The sequence below is a fragment of the Sarcophilus harrisii genome, chromosome 3, assembly GCF_902635505.1.
Source record: "Sarcophilus harrisii chromosome 3, mSarHar1.11, whole genome shotgun sequence".
Classification (NCBI taxonomy): domain Eukaryota; kingdom Metazoa; phylum Chordata; class Mammalia; order Dasyuromorphia; family Dasyuridae; genus Sarcophilus; species Sarcophilus harrisii.
Window position 1 is genome coordinate 566,341,439 of NC_045428.1, and position 18,969 is coordinate 566,360,407.

General features: G+C 42.6%; 1 protein-coding gene across 1 annotated transcript in view; it reads right to left on the bottom strand.

Moving 5' to 3' along the window:
- Positions 1-18,969, bottom strand: part of ARHGEF10L (Rho guanine nucleotide exchange factor 10 like) — a 219,278-nt gene that overhangs the window by 129,604 nt on the left and 70,705 nt on the right. Inside the window, 2 exon segments of the mRNA XM_031962751.1 lie at positions 2,029-2,112; positions 3,259-3,341. Coding sequence (XP_031818611.1) covers positions 2,029-2,112; positions 3,259-3,341 — 167 coding nt within the window.

Here is an 18,969-nt window from a genome sequence, read left to right on the forward strand (position 1 = left end):
CAGGCCCAGCACTCTATAGACTATGGCATCCCCTAGCTACCCTGTGATTATAGATGATTCCCTATTTCCTGACTGATACATTATCATCAGGCACACAGCAGAGTATCTTTATTTACTTAGGACCTAGAACTTATAACATGCATGGACCTCCTAGATGAGAGATGTCAAACTCAAGCTCCACTGGCTGCAAGCCTTAAGTAGGGGCCAAAACAAATTAAAATATAGTTGGAAAATGTTTAATAAAACAAATCAACATACAGTTTCTTAATTTATGGTTTTCTAAGTCAATATGTCACCGCCAGGTATCCAATTCTATGTGAGTGCAATCAGTGAATTCAAATGACGATTTTACAAAGGAGGAAACCAAGGTGATTTAGCCACCATGACCTAATTAGCAAATAGGAACATTAGCATCTTTCCCTCCAAGTTTACATAGAGGTGAGAATTCAGATTCCAGCAGCAAAAAACACACACGTCTGATATTTAACCGGGAGCCCAACACTCTGAAGATGTCCAACAGAGAAAGAGTTAATAATGAGAATTACCATTATCATGACTGTGTTGATAATTATCATCAGAGCTCATGCATATTTAAAGCTTGGGAGTTTACAAAGTGCCTTTTTTTCTAGACTTATATTACTTGTGAAATACTCTCTCCACCAATGCATGTCCATCAAAGTCAAGGAATGAGCATTTATGAAGCACCTACTGTATGCCAGGCTGTGTGTTAAGTATTGGGCATACAAAAATGGAATAAAAAACTTCCTCTTCTGAAAGAGCTTGGTCTCATATAGCAGGGCTTCTTAAACTTTTTCCATTCACAATCTCTTTTTGCTACCAAAGAAAATTTTACATGATTCTGGATATATAAGTATATAAAATCGGTATACAAATCAAATATTCACAGATAATAAATCATGATTTCACAATCCCATATTCAGTTACAAAACCCCATAAGGGATCACAAACCACCATTTAAAAGCTTTATAATAGAGGACATCACATGAAAATAACTGTACAGAAACAAGCTCCGATAAGCATGAGGCACTAGAAAAGGCACAGTGGTGTGGAGGATCCGAAAAGTCTTCCTGCAGAGGGTGGGACTTTAGACAGACCTTGAAAGGAGCCAGTTATTCTATAACTTCCAATCTTAAAGGGGTGTGGGATACTGTGAAGTTAAATGATCTATCCAGGGCAATTTAGTCAATATGTCAGATAGACAGGACTCGAATCCAGCTCCTCGTGACTTTAAGGCTGGCTTTCTGTCAACTCCTTCCTGTTACTTCTCTATGAAGCAATTTCCTTGCAATAACCCAGTGAATTGTTCAGGGCAGGTACTCTCACCTCTACCTTACAGAAGATGAACCGTTCTCTCATGTCATGTCTCTGGCAAATATCCAGAAAACTGATCCCTGGTCTCCCAAATCTCTCTCTGTGTTCTTCTCAGGTACAGTGCCTCTAACCACCACCTTGGAGGTTTCCGGGCCATCCGCTAAGGATATGATGACCAAACTACAGACCTTTGTGTTCCCAGGGATGGTTTGGGAGGTCATGCTGACAGCCCTGGGCTGGATCCCAGCTCTGTTACTATCTATGAATCTAGGTAAGTTACTTCCCTCATGTTGGGCTCAGTTTTCTCCTCTGTAAAATGAGAGAAATGAGAGAGATCCACTAGCAGCAACATATTCTAAGAACCCTCCAGCTCTGAAATTCTCTATCCTTCAGTAGCATATAACACCTTGTAACCTGAGGATTCTAACTGCATCTCCCTGCCCCGCTGTGATGATCTGAGATAATGTTTGTAAAGCCCTTAGCCCAGAGCCTGACACATAACAGCTACTTAATAAATGCTAGGGTGACCCCATCACCAAACCCCACTGATCTCGGAATCAAAATTGGACTGAACGTGGTTTTCCAAAACAAGACGAAGAAGCCTCAGGCTGTGAACAGGGCAGCACAGGCCAAAGACCAGGAACGCCTCCCACGCCAGCCCTCTTCTCCATCCCCAAAGAGCGCAGCAGGCCATACCGTGCTGGTGAGAGTCCAGGTTCTCGCAGGGGACGTCATCGTAAATCACATCTTCTTCCAGGATGGGGAAAGTGAAACGGTCAACTGGGAGGTGAAGAGAGAAGGGAGCGAGGGAAGAGACAAAAACAGAGATGCAGAGAGCAAGGTCAGCAGGGAGCAACTCTGGCCTGCTGCTGGGGAGGGGCCTTTCGGGCTGACTTCAGAACTGCACCAGTGGCCAGCTCCCAGCTCCAGGCTAGAAACCTCAGCTGCATCCCCAGTCTCCCTCCGGATGCCCCGACATCAGAGTCTGAAGGCTTCAGAAGAGATGGGGGAAGGAGGGGGTGCGAGAAAGAGAGAGGGCTCACCCTGATGGCTATTAGCTAGATCACCTCTCTCACCCTTCCCCCTCCACTATCTCCTCTGCAGTCAGGCGTCACTACTAAAGCCTTCTCCTGCCCCACCCACCATCCTATCCTTCCTGAGATCTATGAGCCGTCTACCAGCCTTTTCAGACATCAGCAGAGTCCCAGAATCCCTGGGGAAGAGGGTCTCCCCACAGGCCCAGCAGAGACTCAGGGTAGCTGCAGGTTCCCTGGGCCGAGAGCCAACTAAGTAGGAATGATTGAAGCTGCTTCCAGGAGTGGACCTGGTGGGTCAGGCCCACCTGCCAGGACAACACTGCAAAGGGGGCCTCTTCTCTCCCCAAACCCAAGGTAAGTTGGGTTTCCTTAATAGACTGGAACAATAAGGTCCAATTCATCACTTATTAGATGGTGCAGGGTGAAATCCCTAAACTCCTCTTCCTCCTAGGGTGCACTCATCCCCCAGCTCCCGCATCAGAGAGGGAATGGTCCATTCTATCTCTGCCAAAGGTCTGAGGGTCCTCTAAGGCTCGGAAAAATATAGGGAGTTAGCTGTTCCCCCACATCCTAGGTCATTACCCCCAGAGTATGGTTCTATTATTGGTCTATAGTTTTCTAGTTCTATAATTCTGTGGAACAAAGGCCAAGTGGTCCTTTAGTCCAAAGATGCTAAGACTTAATATGGCCCTTCCTCTCCTTAAGGATGATCCTTTTGACAACTTTTACAAGCATCTTTCTGTATCAGAAGTCATACAGATTCCTGCCCTCAGAGATAGAATCCTACCTTTTTGGGGGAGGGCAGGGATGAAAGCAGACTACTATATTCTCTTTCAAGAGAAAGTCAATTATACATATAAAGTCCCCCCCAAACCCAAGGAACCCATACCTCGGCGAGAGCTCTTCCGCTTCCAGCTGGAATGCCGATTCCCAGCTCCCACGGATTCTCCATTGCTCACCACAGCCAGGGTCCTGTAGGGAAAGAGATACCACAAGGCTGGAGAGGGCAGGAAACAGCCCGAGCTAGGGCATCAGGACAGGGACACAATCCTGGCAGAACAGGCAAGGGGGCATCGCACCCATCAGAGCCAGGCCCACATCTAAGCAAGGGACAAAATCAGGGGACTTAGTCTAGCCCAGCGTTGCCAAAACTCATTATATAACCTTGAGCAAACTTCTCTTCAGTTTCTCCATTTGTAAAATTGGGGATAAAACTGCCCAACTCACAAGGTTGTAAGTTTCATACACAATACACATGAAAGTGCTTCAGAAAGTCTGAAGTGAACGGGCACAGAGGCCCTGTTATGCCCCTTAGCTGTAGGTCAATTCAACACTCATTCAACAAATAATTATTTTGCACCTACAAGGGGCAATGGGGTCAACATGAAGGATGGATAAAGCCTTTGTGAAGAATTTAGGAAAGATCCCTGGATGGCAAGACACAGTTGGATCCTGGCCTGCACAGGTAGAAAGGGGCATCCACGCTTGATGAGAACACACATTCACCCAAGGATCAAAAAGCCTTTGAATAACACTCAGGGGGAGACACAGAGGAAAAGTAAGGAGTCGTCCCCAACCCAGGAGGTTGTTATTGTTTGACAAAGAAGTCCATGACACAAAAGTGAAGTGGAATTAAGTGAGGGAGGGCCGGGCAAGGGAACCTGCCTCACTTTCCCCTCTGGAACCCTCTGGGTCCAGTCACATTTATTAAACAGACAGGCTTGGAGACCCCAGTTAAAATCCTACCTCAGATACTTGGTAGTTGTGAGAGCCCCCCCTACCCCCACACCTGACAAGTAACTTAACCTGATTTAGTCTCCTCCTTAAATGGGGATAATAATAGAACCTACTTTCCAAGGTTGTAGTGGAGATAAAATGAGATAATTGAGCCAGTAAGAGATATTAATTATGATGTTATTAATTATGATATATATTACTATTAATCATTGGAAAGTACTTTGCAAACTGAAACATCTAGTTATTAACTATGTGTTCAGCACTGAGGTTTCAGAGACAAAAGAGAAATCATCTTCAAGGAGCTTACATTCACTTAGGAGGAGATGATGCAAGAGCATGTAGGGGTCCAGGAGGGAGTATGGGTCAGGGGAGACCCAGGAATCATGAGCAGAACCATTGGGCAGCACTGCCATACCCTTTCCCACTAGGGATGAGAGCCTGAAGCCTTTTCCTAATGCCCCCATCCCACTCCAGATATTAAGAGCTTCCCCTCCAAAAAAAAATTGTTTTAATTCTCCTTTACTTATTTTGCATAGACTTTGCATAGATATATATGTACACGATGGAATATAAGAGCCTTGAAGATCATTTATTTTCTGCTCTTTGCATCTAGCACATTGTGTCAGTCCTTTTCAGTCATGTCCAACTCTCTATAACGTCTTACAGCTTCTAAAGTACTTTCTTCACAAGGATTCCCTGAAATAGGTTCATTTTACAGATGAAAAAACTGAGGCTCAGAGAAGTTAAATGACTTTGGCTGTTTTCTTTCTGTATAATAAGGTAGGACAGACAAGGTGACTCCTTCTGATGCTTGACTTAGACACAGTCGCACCAAGCCCACCTTCTCTCTCCTCCTGGGACCATCTTTTTTACCTCCTTTTTGGTTATAGTCTTTCCCTCTTAGAATAAAAGCTCCCATGCCCAAGGAGCTATTAAATTGTGCATATCCTTTGATCTAGCAGTCTCTCGACTTAATCTCGACCAATAGTATCATAAAAGAGGGAAAGGGACCCACAAAAATGTTTGTGGCAGGTCTCTTTGTAATGGCAAGAAACTGGAAGCTGAGTGGATACCCATCAATTGTAGAATGGCTGAATAAATTATGGAATATTAATATTATGGAATATTATTGTTCTGTAAGAAATGAACAGCAGGATGATTTCAGAAAGGCCTGGAGAGACTTACATGAACTGATGCTGAGTGAAACAATCAAAACCAAGAGATCATTGTACCCGGCAACAACAAGATTATGTGATGATGAACTTGGTTCTTTTCAACAGTGAGGTGAACCGAGGCAGTTCCAATAGACTTGTAATGTAAAGTGCCATCTGCATCCAGAGAAAGAACTATGGAGACTGAATGCAGGTCAAGGGACACTATTTCACCTCATTGTTGTTGTTTCTCATGGTTTTTCCCCTTTGTTCTGATTTTTCTTTCCCAACATGACGAATATGGAAATATGTTCAAAATGATTGTGCATGTATAACCTGAATCAGATTGCTTGCCGTCTTGGGAAGGACAGAGAGAATGAAAGGTGGGAGAAAAAATTGGAACTTAAAATCTTACAAAAAAGGATGTTGAAAATTATCTCTACATGTAATTGGAAAAAATAGTATTTAAAAATGGAGGGGTCGGGGGGAGAATCTAAGTTCCTTGAGGACAGGAACTGTCAGAGCTTAGGACACACTAAGTTTTTATAAATGCTTATAGACTTGCCAGGCAGGATTTGAATCCAGATGATAGAATCTGGGAAGCTGAAATTCAGAAGGGAACTTAGAAATCTAATCGAGGGGAAACCTTGAAGATTTAAAAATTGCCTAGGGTTCTGGTCAACTAATCCAATTCCCAAATAACTTATCCATAATCCTCCTGCTTTTAAGTATCTAGGGTCAATATTTGACCCAGATTTCCTGATTCCAAATCTAACATTAATTGTATTATAACATTGTTTGCTTTGGTGGGGAAGCACCTGTTATTTGAGGTTATAAAATCCAATGGTGAATCTTGAGAGTCATTTACTAAGTATGACTATGATCATTCATTAACTTTTCAAATCCTTACTTTCATCATGGAGGGATGAATTGGATGATCCTTACAGAGGCAGCTCCAAGCTCTAAATGATATGATCTCCTTCATCCTGGCCACCTTCCTCAACACCACAACAGACACAGAGGATTGGGAGTAGGGAACACAACTCCACCTCCAGCTTGAAGATTGCCCTTCCCCCATACTATTTCAGACCATCCTTATCTCTGCTTTGTGCACTCCCTCCTTTCCAGGATACTTCCTAGACCAGGAATCAAATTAAGTCTGCCATTATTCCTATATAGAGTATGTCAACCTACTTCCCTGTAGTCTTACTCACTATGATGAAAGTGTCCCTCCTTGCCTACCCCTCTATTAAATAAATACAATTATCCCTTCCACATCATGGGGTTAAGGGCCTGGTGCCCCCTTGAACTAGAAAATTTGAATAAAATAAAAATTTTTGACCATCCCCCAAGAATATAGAAGGGATAACTGTAGTTTCCCCCAAAATAATTGTTCTCCTCCTCAGCAAGGAAGACCCTTTAAAATTTGTAACCCCAGTGGTTAGCAAATATTTAACTTTTACTGAGTGATTAATAAATGCTTCTTCATTCATACAAATAGAAATAGGAAAAAAGAAAAAATATGAATGGATCAAACAAGCTAATTAAAAAATTAGAAATGGGAGGGGGTGAATTGGAAGGCAAGGATTAGAACCTGGATGTGCTTTAGCTCGCTTGACTTTTCTTTCAGCTGGGAAGCTCTGGGATGCTGGTATGAACGCTACCCTGCAAGGGTGGTCTGGAGGGGCAGCCAACATTCCAGCGAGGGGGGTATGTAGACAGCGTGTGTTCCAAGGAAGGAGCTGGTACCTGCCCCAACCTGCAAGGCTTGGAAGGATGGGAGAGTGGCTATTCCCTGCCACCAGCCCTGAGCAGCCAGTAGGCTTCCTGGGGGCCACAGAATAGAGGTTCATTAAAGAAGGAGGTCACAGCTTTGAGTCACAGCCCTCTTTGGCAGAGTCTGAGGACGCCCAGTGGGTGGTGCAGTGAGTGGCTAAGGACCCTGGGTTTGAATACTGATTCAATCACTTCCTAGCTCTGAGACACAGATGGCTTCTCTCAATTTCTGCCTGCCTCAGTTTCTTCATCTGTAAAATAGCGCCCTGACTGAGGGTGATGGATCAAATGTTAAAACATTTTAAAATGCTTTTGAAACCTCAAAGTGCTCTGTAAATACTAGCTATCATCATACTGTAACATAATATAATATATATAACATAATACTATATATATACTATAATGTAATAATACTATAGTATAATAATATACTATATTATTTTGTTGTAGATGTTTCCTCCATTAGATTATGAGTTCCATGAAGGTCAGTACTGTGCTTTTTTACTGTCTGTATCCTCAGAGCTTGGTATATTGTAAGTGCTTAATAAATGCTTGTTCCTTGATTGACTTCTCTATCAATAGAAAAGCTATAAGCAAAGCACCATGTAAGCTCTAAAGAGATACAGAAAAGGACATTGATACTTTGAGGTTCTTCTTGAGCAGCGGGACTTCCCACTTAGCAGTCCTGGAAGGGCAGGGTCAAAAGCGAGAGGGAAGGACAGGGTTCTGAGGGGAGCCACGTGGGCCGTTTCCTCCCACACAACAGCAGCTGCAGCCCACAAGGCCCCACATCATTAGGGAATCTCACTGGGCAGCCGCCTCCTTTCCTACCACCAAGCCCAATGGGAGGGAGCTGGGCCATCCCAAGTCAGACCTGTGTGGATTCCTCTGAGCGCTGGACAAAGGCCTAGGCCCTCTCCCCCTGGACATGCAAAGTGTGAAAAAATAGAGACCGTGTTTGCTAAACAGTAGGGAGTCTTCAGTATCCAACTCACGCATCCCCTACTCAATAACCTCCAATAGCTCCCTATTACCTCCAGAACACAAAACTACCATTTGGTATTGAAAGCTCTTCCCAACAGAGTCCCTTCCCACAGTCCCAGGCTTCTTATACCTGACTCCTTCCCATGCATACACTCCACAGTCCAAACATTGCTGTTCTGCATACACGAGTACTCATTCTCACCTCCAGGCTTTTGCATGGGCTACATCCTGGTACCTAGAAAGCCCTCCCTTTTTTCCTCAAGCTCTTAACCTCTATGGCTTCCTTAATGACTCAGTTCAGACGCTACCTTTTCCAAGAGACCCTTCAGAGTCCCCCAGTTACTACGAGTGCCTTCTCCTCTGAAGTTAGCTTGTATCTCCTCTGTATGGATTCCCTGAGATATTATTAATAATAATAATGATAATATTGATAATATTATTATTAATAATGATAATAAACAATGGAGCAATTATCATAAAGCTATGCACAATAACAACTTAAATAGTACTTAAGGCTTTATAAAACACTTTACAACTATTATCTCATTTGATTCTCATAAAAAAAAAAAAACATCTTACAGATAAGGAAAATGAGACAGAGATTAGATGTCTTGCCCAGACTCACAGTTATTGTCAAAGGATTTGAATTCAGATCATCCTTAATTATAATAATAATAACAGCTAATGTTTATGCTGCACTACAATGTACCAGACAATATGCTGTGCACTTTATAAATATTATCTCAGTTGATGCTCACAGTAACTCTGGAAGGTAGATGCTATATTTATCCCCATTTTAAAGATGAGGAAACTGAGGCAGAGTTAAGTGACTTGGCCAGGGTCACACAGCTAGTAAGTGTCTGAAGCTGGAACTCAATCTTCCTGACTCCAGGCCCTACACTCTATTGGATGCACCACCTAGTTGCCCCTTAATAATAAATAACAGTTAGTATTTATATAGCACCTCCTATGTACCTGTAATAAGCTATGCAAGTTGAGCACTTTATTAATATTATTTCATCCTGTAATAAGCTATGCAAGTTGAGCACTTTATTAATATTATTTCATTTGATTTTCACTACAACTCTGGGATGGAGGTGCTGTTTTTATCTGGAAGATGAGGAAACTGAAGCAGGGGTGAAGTGCTCTCTCAGGGGTCAAAGTGTCCAAAACTGGATTCTGAATGAATTCTTTCTGACTCCAGGCTCAGTGTTTTGGATGAATGAATACTGTCTCACTCAGTAATACCAAACCGCAAGAGCAAGTTCTCTCTATCTGTAAAATGGGTAATTAGAACACTTAACTTGAAGATTTTTGTAGTTTAAATAAAATTACACAAAACACTTTGTAAACCTGAAAGGGCTATACTATACAAATGCCAGCCATTTATATAGTCTAGGGCCTAGACCAGGGGGCCTCAAACTATGGCCATGGGCCAGATGCAACAGCTGAGGACAATTACCTCCCTCACCCAGGGCTATGAAGTTTCTTTATTTAAAGGCCCACAAAACAAAGTTTTTGTTTTTACTATAGTCTGGTCCTCCAACAGTCTGAGGGTCAGTGAACTGGCCCCCTATTTAAAAAGTTTGAGGACCCTGTTGTCTTCTTCATAAATCTTGGGGGTGTTCAATACTCTGGTGATCACAGTATAGGTGCAGAAACATACAAGAGACTCCCATGCACAGTTCAGCCTTGCAATGTCCCCCATAGCTCTCTACCACCAAGAGTCTTCATCTCTTCAAATGATGGCTCCTATTTCACCCAAATTTGGGGGTCCCTAGCTTGGAGACTGGGCTGCCCATCCCCTCCCATCCCCTCCTGCACCCACCACTCCAAGACTCAGCACCTTCCTTTTTGCCTCCCAACTACAGATGGCTAGAGCACACTCCCAAGACCCCATGGGATGAATGCCAAAATCACTGGCTCTCCCTGGATCCGCAACCCACCCGCTCCCACTCAGTCTCTGCCCTGCAAGCCCTGGGCAACATGCTCAGGCTGGGTTTCCCTGCTGCCCTTTCCTTCTCCATCCTCTCCTCTCCTCCTTGTCCCCTCCGCTGCCCGGCCCTGACTAAGGAAGTCCTAGGAGAACTTGGCAGCTAAGGGCAGCCATTATCTCCCTAAGCAAACACTGCCCTTTGAGCAGAGCTGACCCAGCCAGCTCCCTCCTAATCCATGAATCCAATAGCTTTCAAGACAAAAGTGATTTTATGCATCTAAATCTGAATGGGGAACTAGGCCAGTCACTAATACCACTGAGCGTCAGGTTCCAAGTTACAGACAAATGTGTATGACCTGCCTCGGGAAAGTTTTCACACTGAGGAACTGAGGTTCCCGATACTTAGAATCCATTGATCAATCAACAAACATTTATTAAGCGCCTACTGTGTACCAAGCAGTATGCTGAGCACTGGAATACTCTTCTCACTTGTACTTTTTAGAATTCCTCATATCCTGCAAGGCTCAGCTTAAGTACCTGAAGGCCTTTCCTGGTGCCATAACCTGCCCCCATCCCTCTAGTGCCTGTCCCACCCCATAAAATTATCTTGTTTTATATACATATATAAATATATGTGTGTGTATATATTGTGTGTTTATATAACACATGCACGTGCGCACACACACACACTCCTCCCCTCACTAAATTATAAGGTCTTTGACAGGGACTTTAAAATTTTTCATTGTCTTTTTATCTCCAGGTCCTAACATCATGTTTGACAAACAGCAGATGCTTGGAAAATGCCTGCTGAATGGTGATGTAGCTCCCCAGGCACTCAGTTTACTTCCCTATAAAATGAAGGAATTAGACTTTTAGACTAGGAAGAGCCTTTAGACATCTTCTAGTCCAAAGCTTCTTAAACTTCCCTTGTGAGATCATGCAACTGGATGTGGGGAGTCATGAAATTATGATTTATTATCAATAAATATTTAATTCATATACTTATTTTATATACCTATAGACTCGGGGTGATGTAAAAATTTCTCAGGGACAAAAGAGGTCATGAGTGGAAAAAGATTAAGAAACTATTTTCTAATCCACGTTCCTGTTTTATAGGTGAGAAAATTCAACAGAGTGAGTAACTGATTTGCCCAGGGTCACACAGCTACTAGAGTCAGAGGCCTATGTACAAGTCGTCATAAATGCTAGATCTGGGGCTATTATGGGGTGCCATGGTGCATAGAGGGTGGGCTTGGAGTCAGAAAGACTCCTCCTTCTGAATTCAAATCCAGCCACAGACACTTCCTAGCTGTGTGATCCTGGGCAGGTCACTTCACCTGTTTATCTCAATTTTCTCATCTGTAAAATGAGCGGAGAAGGACATGGCAAACTGCCCCAGTGTCTCTGCCAAGAAAACTCCAGCGAGGGGCACGAAGAGCTGGACACAACTGAAAGATTAAAAAGTCTCTATACAGTAGAAAACAAGAGTCAGGATGTGGACAGTGCTCCATCACGAGGCTTCTCCCTACTGTCCTAGCCCAAAGACACTTACTGAACACTTCATGGGAGCTGGGGGGTGACAGAAATTTCCTCAGCAAGTGTGCCAGCAGGCCAGGTCCTCACTGTGTGGGGGAAATGGAAGGACAAGCCTTCTGTTGCCATAACAACAGAATTTTCCCTCTGCATAGTCACAGGTTTCCAGGGAGAGCATCGAGCTCATTGGTCAGCAAGGAACGCTACTGGGAGAGGAAGATTCCCGCCTCATTTTCCTGAGTGTCAGATCTCAGGATGCATGAGGAGGGGGGAAAGGGATCTCAACAGACCAAAGAGTTCATTCTCCCTTGGATTGTTATGGTTGCTAGGTCATGAAGGCCACATGAAAAGGAATAGGGGAAGAAGGAGAGAAGAAAAGAGGGAGAAGAGAGAAAAAGAGAGATAGAAACAGAAAGATAGAAAGAAAGAGAGAGAGAGAACCTCCCTCCAACTTTCTCTTCCCAACTCTTTCTTCTTCCTTGCTCACTACTGTCCTAGCCCAAAGACACTTACTGAGCACTTCGTGGGAGCTGGGGAGGACAGAACATTTCCTCAGCAAGTGTGCCAAAGCAGTCCCAAGTTGGAGAAACGCCATATTTGATTATGTGCTTTCTTTTCCAACTTTCCACCAGAGCTCAGGAAGACAAGTGTCTGAGGTAGGATTTAACTCCAGGTCCAACGTTCCATCCACTATACCATTGAGCTGCCTCACTGTGTGCTCCAGTTTCCCCAGCTATAAAATGGGATAATATTTGTAAAAGTGCTTCACATACTTTCCAACACATAGTAGGTGCTATAGAAATATGAATCCCTTTCTTCCCTCCTTCCCCTCCTTTCCTATTTCATCACTCAGATCAAGTACCCTAACTGGGTGTCTCCCAAGGGTGTTCCCCAAACTTCATCTTAGGCCCCTCTAAAAAGTCTTTCAGTTGCTTCATTGTTCCCAAGGAAGTCAGTTAGGTGGTACAATGGATAGAGCACCAGACCTGGAGTCATTCCTGACTTGAATTCAAATCCAGCCACATCTAGCTGTGTGACCTGAGACAAATTTCCTCAATTTCCTCAGATATAAAATGAGCTGGAGAAGGAAATGCCGAACCATTCCAGTATCCTTGCCAGGAAAACTCCAAACAGTATCATAAGTCACACATGACTGAACAAAAACAACTATTTCAATTATTCATAAATCCATATATCCAGTCCTAGTTTCTCCCTAGAACGCCAGTCTCACATTATCAGTTGCCTATCAGGCACTTAACACTGTAAGGGCCAGAGATCTCTAAAGACCTGCATGTCCAAAATTAATTCAATGTCTTCCCTGATCCAGATCTCCCTTTCCGCATCAGACTGCCAGGTTTGTAAGCTTGGTAATCCCCTCAGCTACATTTTCCCTCCTCATCCAATTAGTTGCCAATCCTAGTTGTTTCTATCTCCACAACTACCTCTCTATATATTTTGAAACCAACCCTTTCTCTCTACTCACACAGCACCCCCTTAATTCTCATCACTTTTTGGTCTACATTATTGCAAAGAAATCCTCATCGATCTCCCTGCTTCAAGAATCTCTCCAGTTCAGTCATCCTCAGAGCATTTGCCAAAAGTAATTTTCCTTAAGCAGAGTTCTGACTATGATATTCCCCGTTCAATAAACTCTGATGGTTTCCTATTGCTTTTAGAATCCAATATAAACTCCCATTTAGCTTTGAAAGCCCTTCACACTCTGGCACTGGCCCATCTCGTCAGCTTCATAATGCGCCATTCTCCTCCTTCACTAGAAAACCCGGGCTAGTCCCCACTTTCTGCTACAGTCCATCACCTGTCTCTTTGGGCATTCATTGGGCTGGAATGCTCCCTCTCTTTATCTCTGTCCCTCTTCCTTCAACACAGCTCGAGCACCATCTTAGACTTCAAGATCCTGATCCCTACAATTATCAGAACTGTTCCTTCCCTTAAGATCTTGAATTTGACTGTTTCATATTTGCTTGTATTTATTCCCTTTGCATCTGTTCCACATATATTAATATATGAGCTGGTTGTCTTCCCCCTTAGAATGTAAATCAGTTCCTTACAAATAGGGGTTGATGCATTCTTTATATCCCCAATGTCTACCACAGCTCCTGGAACATAGTAGGTGTTTAATATAGTCTTGCTGACTAATTGGCAAGCACATAGTAGTCAATTAAATGTCTGTTGAATTGCTGAATCAAGTTACCCAGCACCTTGTATAGTGTCTATACAATAGATACTTAATAAATATTAATTAATTGATTTGCATATAGTAGGGAAACAAAATAAATGTTTATTGATTTGAATTGGTTCTTGGAACTAGCACTCAATTCAGACTGGAGAAGAAGTAAAAATATCCTGGCAAATAATCATTCAATAACGCTATATTTATTCAGTTTTAATAAAAACAAACAAATTATTTCATAGCTATTATAATAACTAGGATTATTATAAGGATCAGAACAGTTAATGTCTCACCAATCCTAAAATACTACATAAGTTTATTTTTATTATTGTGGCCCTTGCAGGTTTAAGTATTTTTATTTATTATTATTATATGTTTATTATTGTTATTATCATCATCATTATCATCACCATTATCCTCACTCTCTATTAATATCATCACTACTAAGGTTACAAAGGAAAAAATGAAATGCATATCCTCAATGAGCATATCCTCATTCATTCATTTCTATTCATCCAACAAGCACTTATTAATCACCCCCTATGTACAGGATAGGGCAACTGTACAAATGGCACAGTGCACAGAGCATCTTTCCTGGAATTAGGAAAACCTGAGTTCAAATCTGGCCTCAGACACTTTACTCTGTTTGCCTCAGTTTCTTCAGCTGTAAAATGTGCTGGAGAAAGAAATGGCAAATTACTCCAGTATCTTTGCCAAGAAAACCCCAAAAAGGGTCATGAAAAGTCTGAAACAACTGTATACCAACAGCACACAGGACACTGTGCCACACATTTTTGCTGGAAAACACTTGCAGGGGACGAGGGAAGAACAATCTCTGATTTCCTTGGAACTTTCTCTGTAACTTTAGAGAGCTGCTTAGGCTGCCGGGAGATGAGCTGACTTGTCCCCCTTGGGTCACACAGCCAACCTGTGGTAGATGAGGACTTGTAGCCAAGTCAGCTCCATTCCAAAACTAGTTCGCTTGTGTTCTCATGCTCCCTCTTCCCCTCCCCTCTCTCTGGGTCTGTCTCCCTCTCTGTGTCTCTGTCTCTCTCCATCTGTGTGTGTGTCTGTGTGTCTGTGTCTGTCTCTGTCTCCCTCTCCCTCTCCCTATCCCTATCTCCCCCTCTTTCCCTCTCCGTCTCCCTTTCTTGGTCTCTGTCTCTGTCTCTGTCTCTCTCTGTCTCTGTCTCTGTCTCTCTGCCTCTTTCTCTCTCTCTCTGTCTCTCTCTCTTTCCCTCCCTCCCTCCCTCCCTCCCTCCCTTCCTCCCTCCTTCCTTCTCCCCTCCATGACATTACCAGCAAACCTCCTTAGCTCTAAAGAAGCAAACAGGTAGAAGGCAGGACACTCTCTGGGGAGGGACACACCCGATGGCCCAGGGAAGAGGAGTCCCTTCTGTCAGCACAAACCTCTCTAGGGTGAGGAGGGGAAAGACATCAAGTTTGAGATGGCTGAGGACGGAGGGTCTTCGCTCCCAGCCCTCCCCGCTCCTTCTCTGGCTGGGTGCAGCTCTTACTTCAGAGGTGAGAGCATCAGGCCAGCCTCCAGGGAAAACAGAGGGAACCAAGAATCCAAGCAGATCAAATTTCCTGCCAAAGGAGCCAGGTCTAACTGGCTCTCTCAAGACCGGTCTAACTAGACCCTGTCAGCTATACCAGAGTAGGAGGGATGAAAAAGCCCACTGTTCAGAGCAGGAAACCAAGTCAGGAGATCTTGGAAAGCCAGCTTGTCATAATAAAGAAAGTTGAGAACTTGGACCCAGGAAAATCTGGGTTCAAACCCTCCTGAGAGGTGACCTTTAATGTCACTGAGTCTCCTTTTTTTCATCCAGAAAACGGACATCATAGCATCTCTCACATCTCCTTCATATGATTGTTGTGAAACTCCAAGGAGATAAATCACCTCAAAAGTTTTAAAACCAAAGTGCTATATCCAGCTCTTTTTGTGGTAGCAAGGAACTAGAAATAGAGTGGATGTTCAATGGCTAAACAAGTTGTGACATATGATTTTGATGGAATAATATTGTGCTATAAGAAATGACTGGTGAGGGTGAAGAAAAACATGGAAGAAGACCCTTGTGAACTGATGCAAAGTGAAGCAGAACTGGGGATCATTTTGCGTAGTAACAGTAATGTAATGATAATCAACTATGGCTCACTTGGCTACTGTGATCAATGCAGTTATCCAAGACAATCCCAAAGGACTCATGGTGAAAAAATGCTATCCACCTCCAGAGACAGAACTGATGGACTCTGGGTACAAACTGAAGTATAATTTTCTCATTTTATTTTTCTTGCTTTTTTTTTAAAACAATATGACTAATATGGAAATATGCTTTGCATGATTTCACATGTATAATTGATATCATATTGTTTGCCTTCTTAATGGGTAGGGGGAAGCTTAGGAGAAAGGGAAACAATTTTGAGCTCAAAATTTTAAAAGAAAAGAATGTTAAAACTAAATAATAAATTAGAGGGAAAAAACAAAATTAAAAAATGCTACATCATTATCAACTATTATTCTGTGAAAAGGCTAATAAGGCATTTTGAATTGTAGAGTTTAGGGCTTTTGTTTAGAGCACCTAGATTTGAATCTCAGTTATGTTATTTGGAAACAGTGTGAACTTCAATCATTCAATCAACAAATACTTTTTTTAAGGCAATGAGGATTAAGTGATTTGCCCGGGAATAAAAAGGTATTATGTGTCTGAGGCCACATTTGAACTTAGATCCTCCTGACTATCTATTGTGCCACCTTAGCTGCCCCAACAAGCACTTCTTCAGCATCAGCAGTGAGCCAGGTACTATGCTAGACACAAGAGGCATATAACTGTGACCTGGTCCCTTACATATTAAGGATCTTAGAAAAGACAAAATCACACATTTTGGGAGTGGAAAGAAACCTCAGAAACCTTCTAGTCCAACTGGTTCTTGAAGATTCTCCCCTATAACTTAAATGATCATTTATCTTTGCTTGATTATCTCCAAAATGGAGAATTCACTGCTTTGTAAGGTAGCCGCTTCCATGTTTCAAGGCAAATCGCTTTCTATCCCCGGGTCCCACTTTCCCCATTTGTGAAACAAGGGGGCTGCTCTAGCTAATCTCAAAGGTCCCCTTTTGAGTGGAAATCCTAGAACAAAGTGATTTATGTTCAGGGCCACAGTGGAAGTTAGGTTGGAGAGATTACACAATAAATCCTGGGAGGGTCTGGTTCATGTTTCCCCCTATTTTGGTTACCACCACACTCCCTCTAAACAGTCCAGAGGAGATCCAGGCTAATCCTGAACCTTGAAATTGAAAGAAACAAGACATCTTGGGGCACTCCATTCCCCACTCTGGGAATTTGCCCTGACTGTCCCTCCCACCTGATATCCCTCCCTCTTCCCCTCCACCTTATAGAAGTGTTCTCTTACTTTAAGACCCACCCTGAGCATTGGAAGCCTTTGCTAAGCCCCTCAAGGAGCATATAACAGCATCATTTATTAGGTGCCTAGTATGTGTCAGGCATTCTACTAAGCACTTTACAAATATTATCTCATTTGATCTTCATGATAACTTTGGGAGATAAAGACTACTATAATCCTCGTTTTACTACTAAGCTACTAAGTAAGTGCCTGAGATAATATTAAATTACTTTAAATATTGAATTAATTTACTTGTATTTATTCTGTAGATCCTCAGGCTTCGGGTTTTGTCCCTACTCTCTCCTTCACTCCTTGGGCCAACATTAGTCCTGTCAAACAACACAACAGATTTCCAGATCTGCCCAGGAAATAGTTCACAGAACAATGGAAGGGGAGCAGTGCAAAGTCAAAAGACAGACTCTGGCCTTAAACTCCCAGTCTAATGGGGGTGAGACATGAAATAATTATGTACAAGAAAGTTACATGCAATATAAATAGGAGATAATCATTAAAGGGAAGGCAAAGCAACAAAATCTAAAGTGAATGTGTGGATTTAGTAAATAACACTAAGAAGACACAATCTATTTTGATGAATTCAAAATCAGTTCCCCCAGGAAGCCCCTAGGAGACCAAGTTCACAATGGTGCTGGAGACAAAGCTGCTAATTGCTATTTCCCAGCCATTATCCTACCCTATGGCACTTATAAAATCAAAAGCTAAATAAATATTCTAAATCTAGTTAATTTATTATCACTTAAAAACTTAATCATGAAATAATAGAAGTTTGGAGCTAGTAGAGCCTTAGGCTCAAAAATATCAGAGCTGGGAGGGGTCTTGGAACATAGAAACAAGAGGGCTGAGAGGGATCTTAGAAGAGAGTTGGGAGGAATCTTAAAACAATGGTAGAGCTGAGAAGGGTCTTAGAACATAGAAGGGAAAAGCTAGGCAAGACCTTAGAACAGAGGATGGCAGATTTGGGAGGAATATTAGAACAGAGAATAAAAGAGCTTGGAGGGACCTTGGAACACAGAATGTCAAAGCTGGGAGGGCTCTTAGAACAGAGAATGTCAGAGCTAGGAAAGGCCTTACAAAACAGAATGGCAAGATTAGGGGAGCCCTTAAAACACAAAATGTCAGAAATGAGAGGAACAGTAGAACAGAAAACATTATAGAGTTGGAAGGGCCCTTATGACATAGAAAGTCAGTCTTGAAAGAGATCTTAAAACACAGAATGGCAGAGCTGGGAGGGGTCTTAGAATACAAAATGTCAGAACTGGGAGGGGTCTTAGAACACAGAATGTCAAAGATGAGAGGAGCATTAGAATAGAAAACATTAGAGTTGGGAGGCCCTATCAACACAGAAAGTCAACCTTGGAAGAGATCTTAGAACATAAAATGGCAGAACTGAAAGGAGTCTTAGAACATAGAATGGCAGGATTGGGAGGGGTCTTAGAACACACAATGTCAGAATTGGGAGAGGTTTTAGAAGATAGAATGTCAGAGCAGGGAGGGTCTTAGAACCCAATGTCAAAGCTGGAAGAGATCTTAGAACACTGAATGGCAGAGCTGGGAGGAGTCAAATACAAAATGTCAGAACTGGGAGGGGTCTTAGAACATAGAATGTCAAAGATGAGAGGAACATTAGAACAGAAAACATTAGAGTTGGGAGGACCTATCAACACAGAAAGTCAAACTTGGAAGAGATCTTAGAACATAAAATGGCAGAACTGGAAGGGGTCTTAGAACACAGAATGGCAGGGTTGGGCGGGGTCTTAGAACATACAATATCAGAATTGGGAGAGGTTTTAGAAGCTAGAATGTCAGAGCAGGGAGGGTCTTAGAACATACTGTCAAAGCTGGAAGGGATCTTAGAACACTGAATGGCAG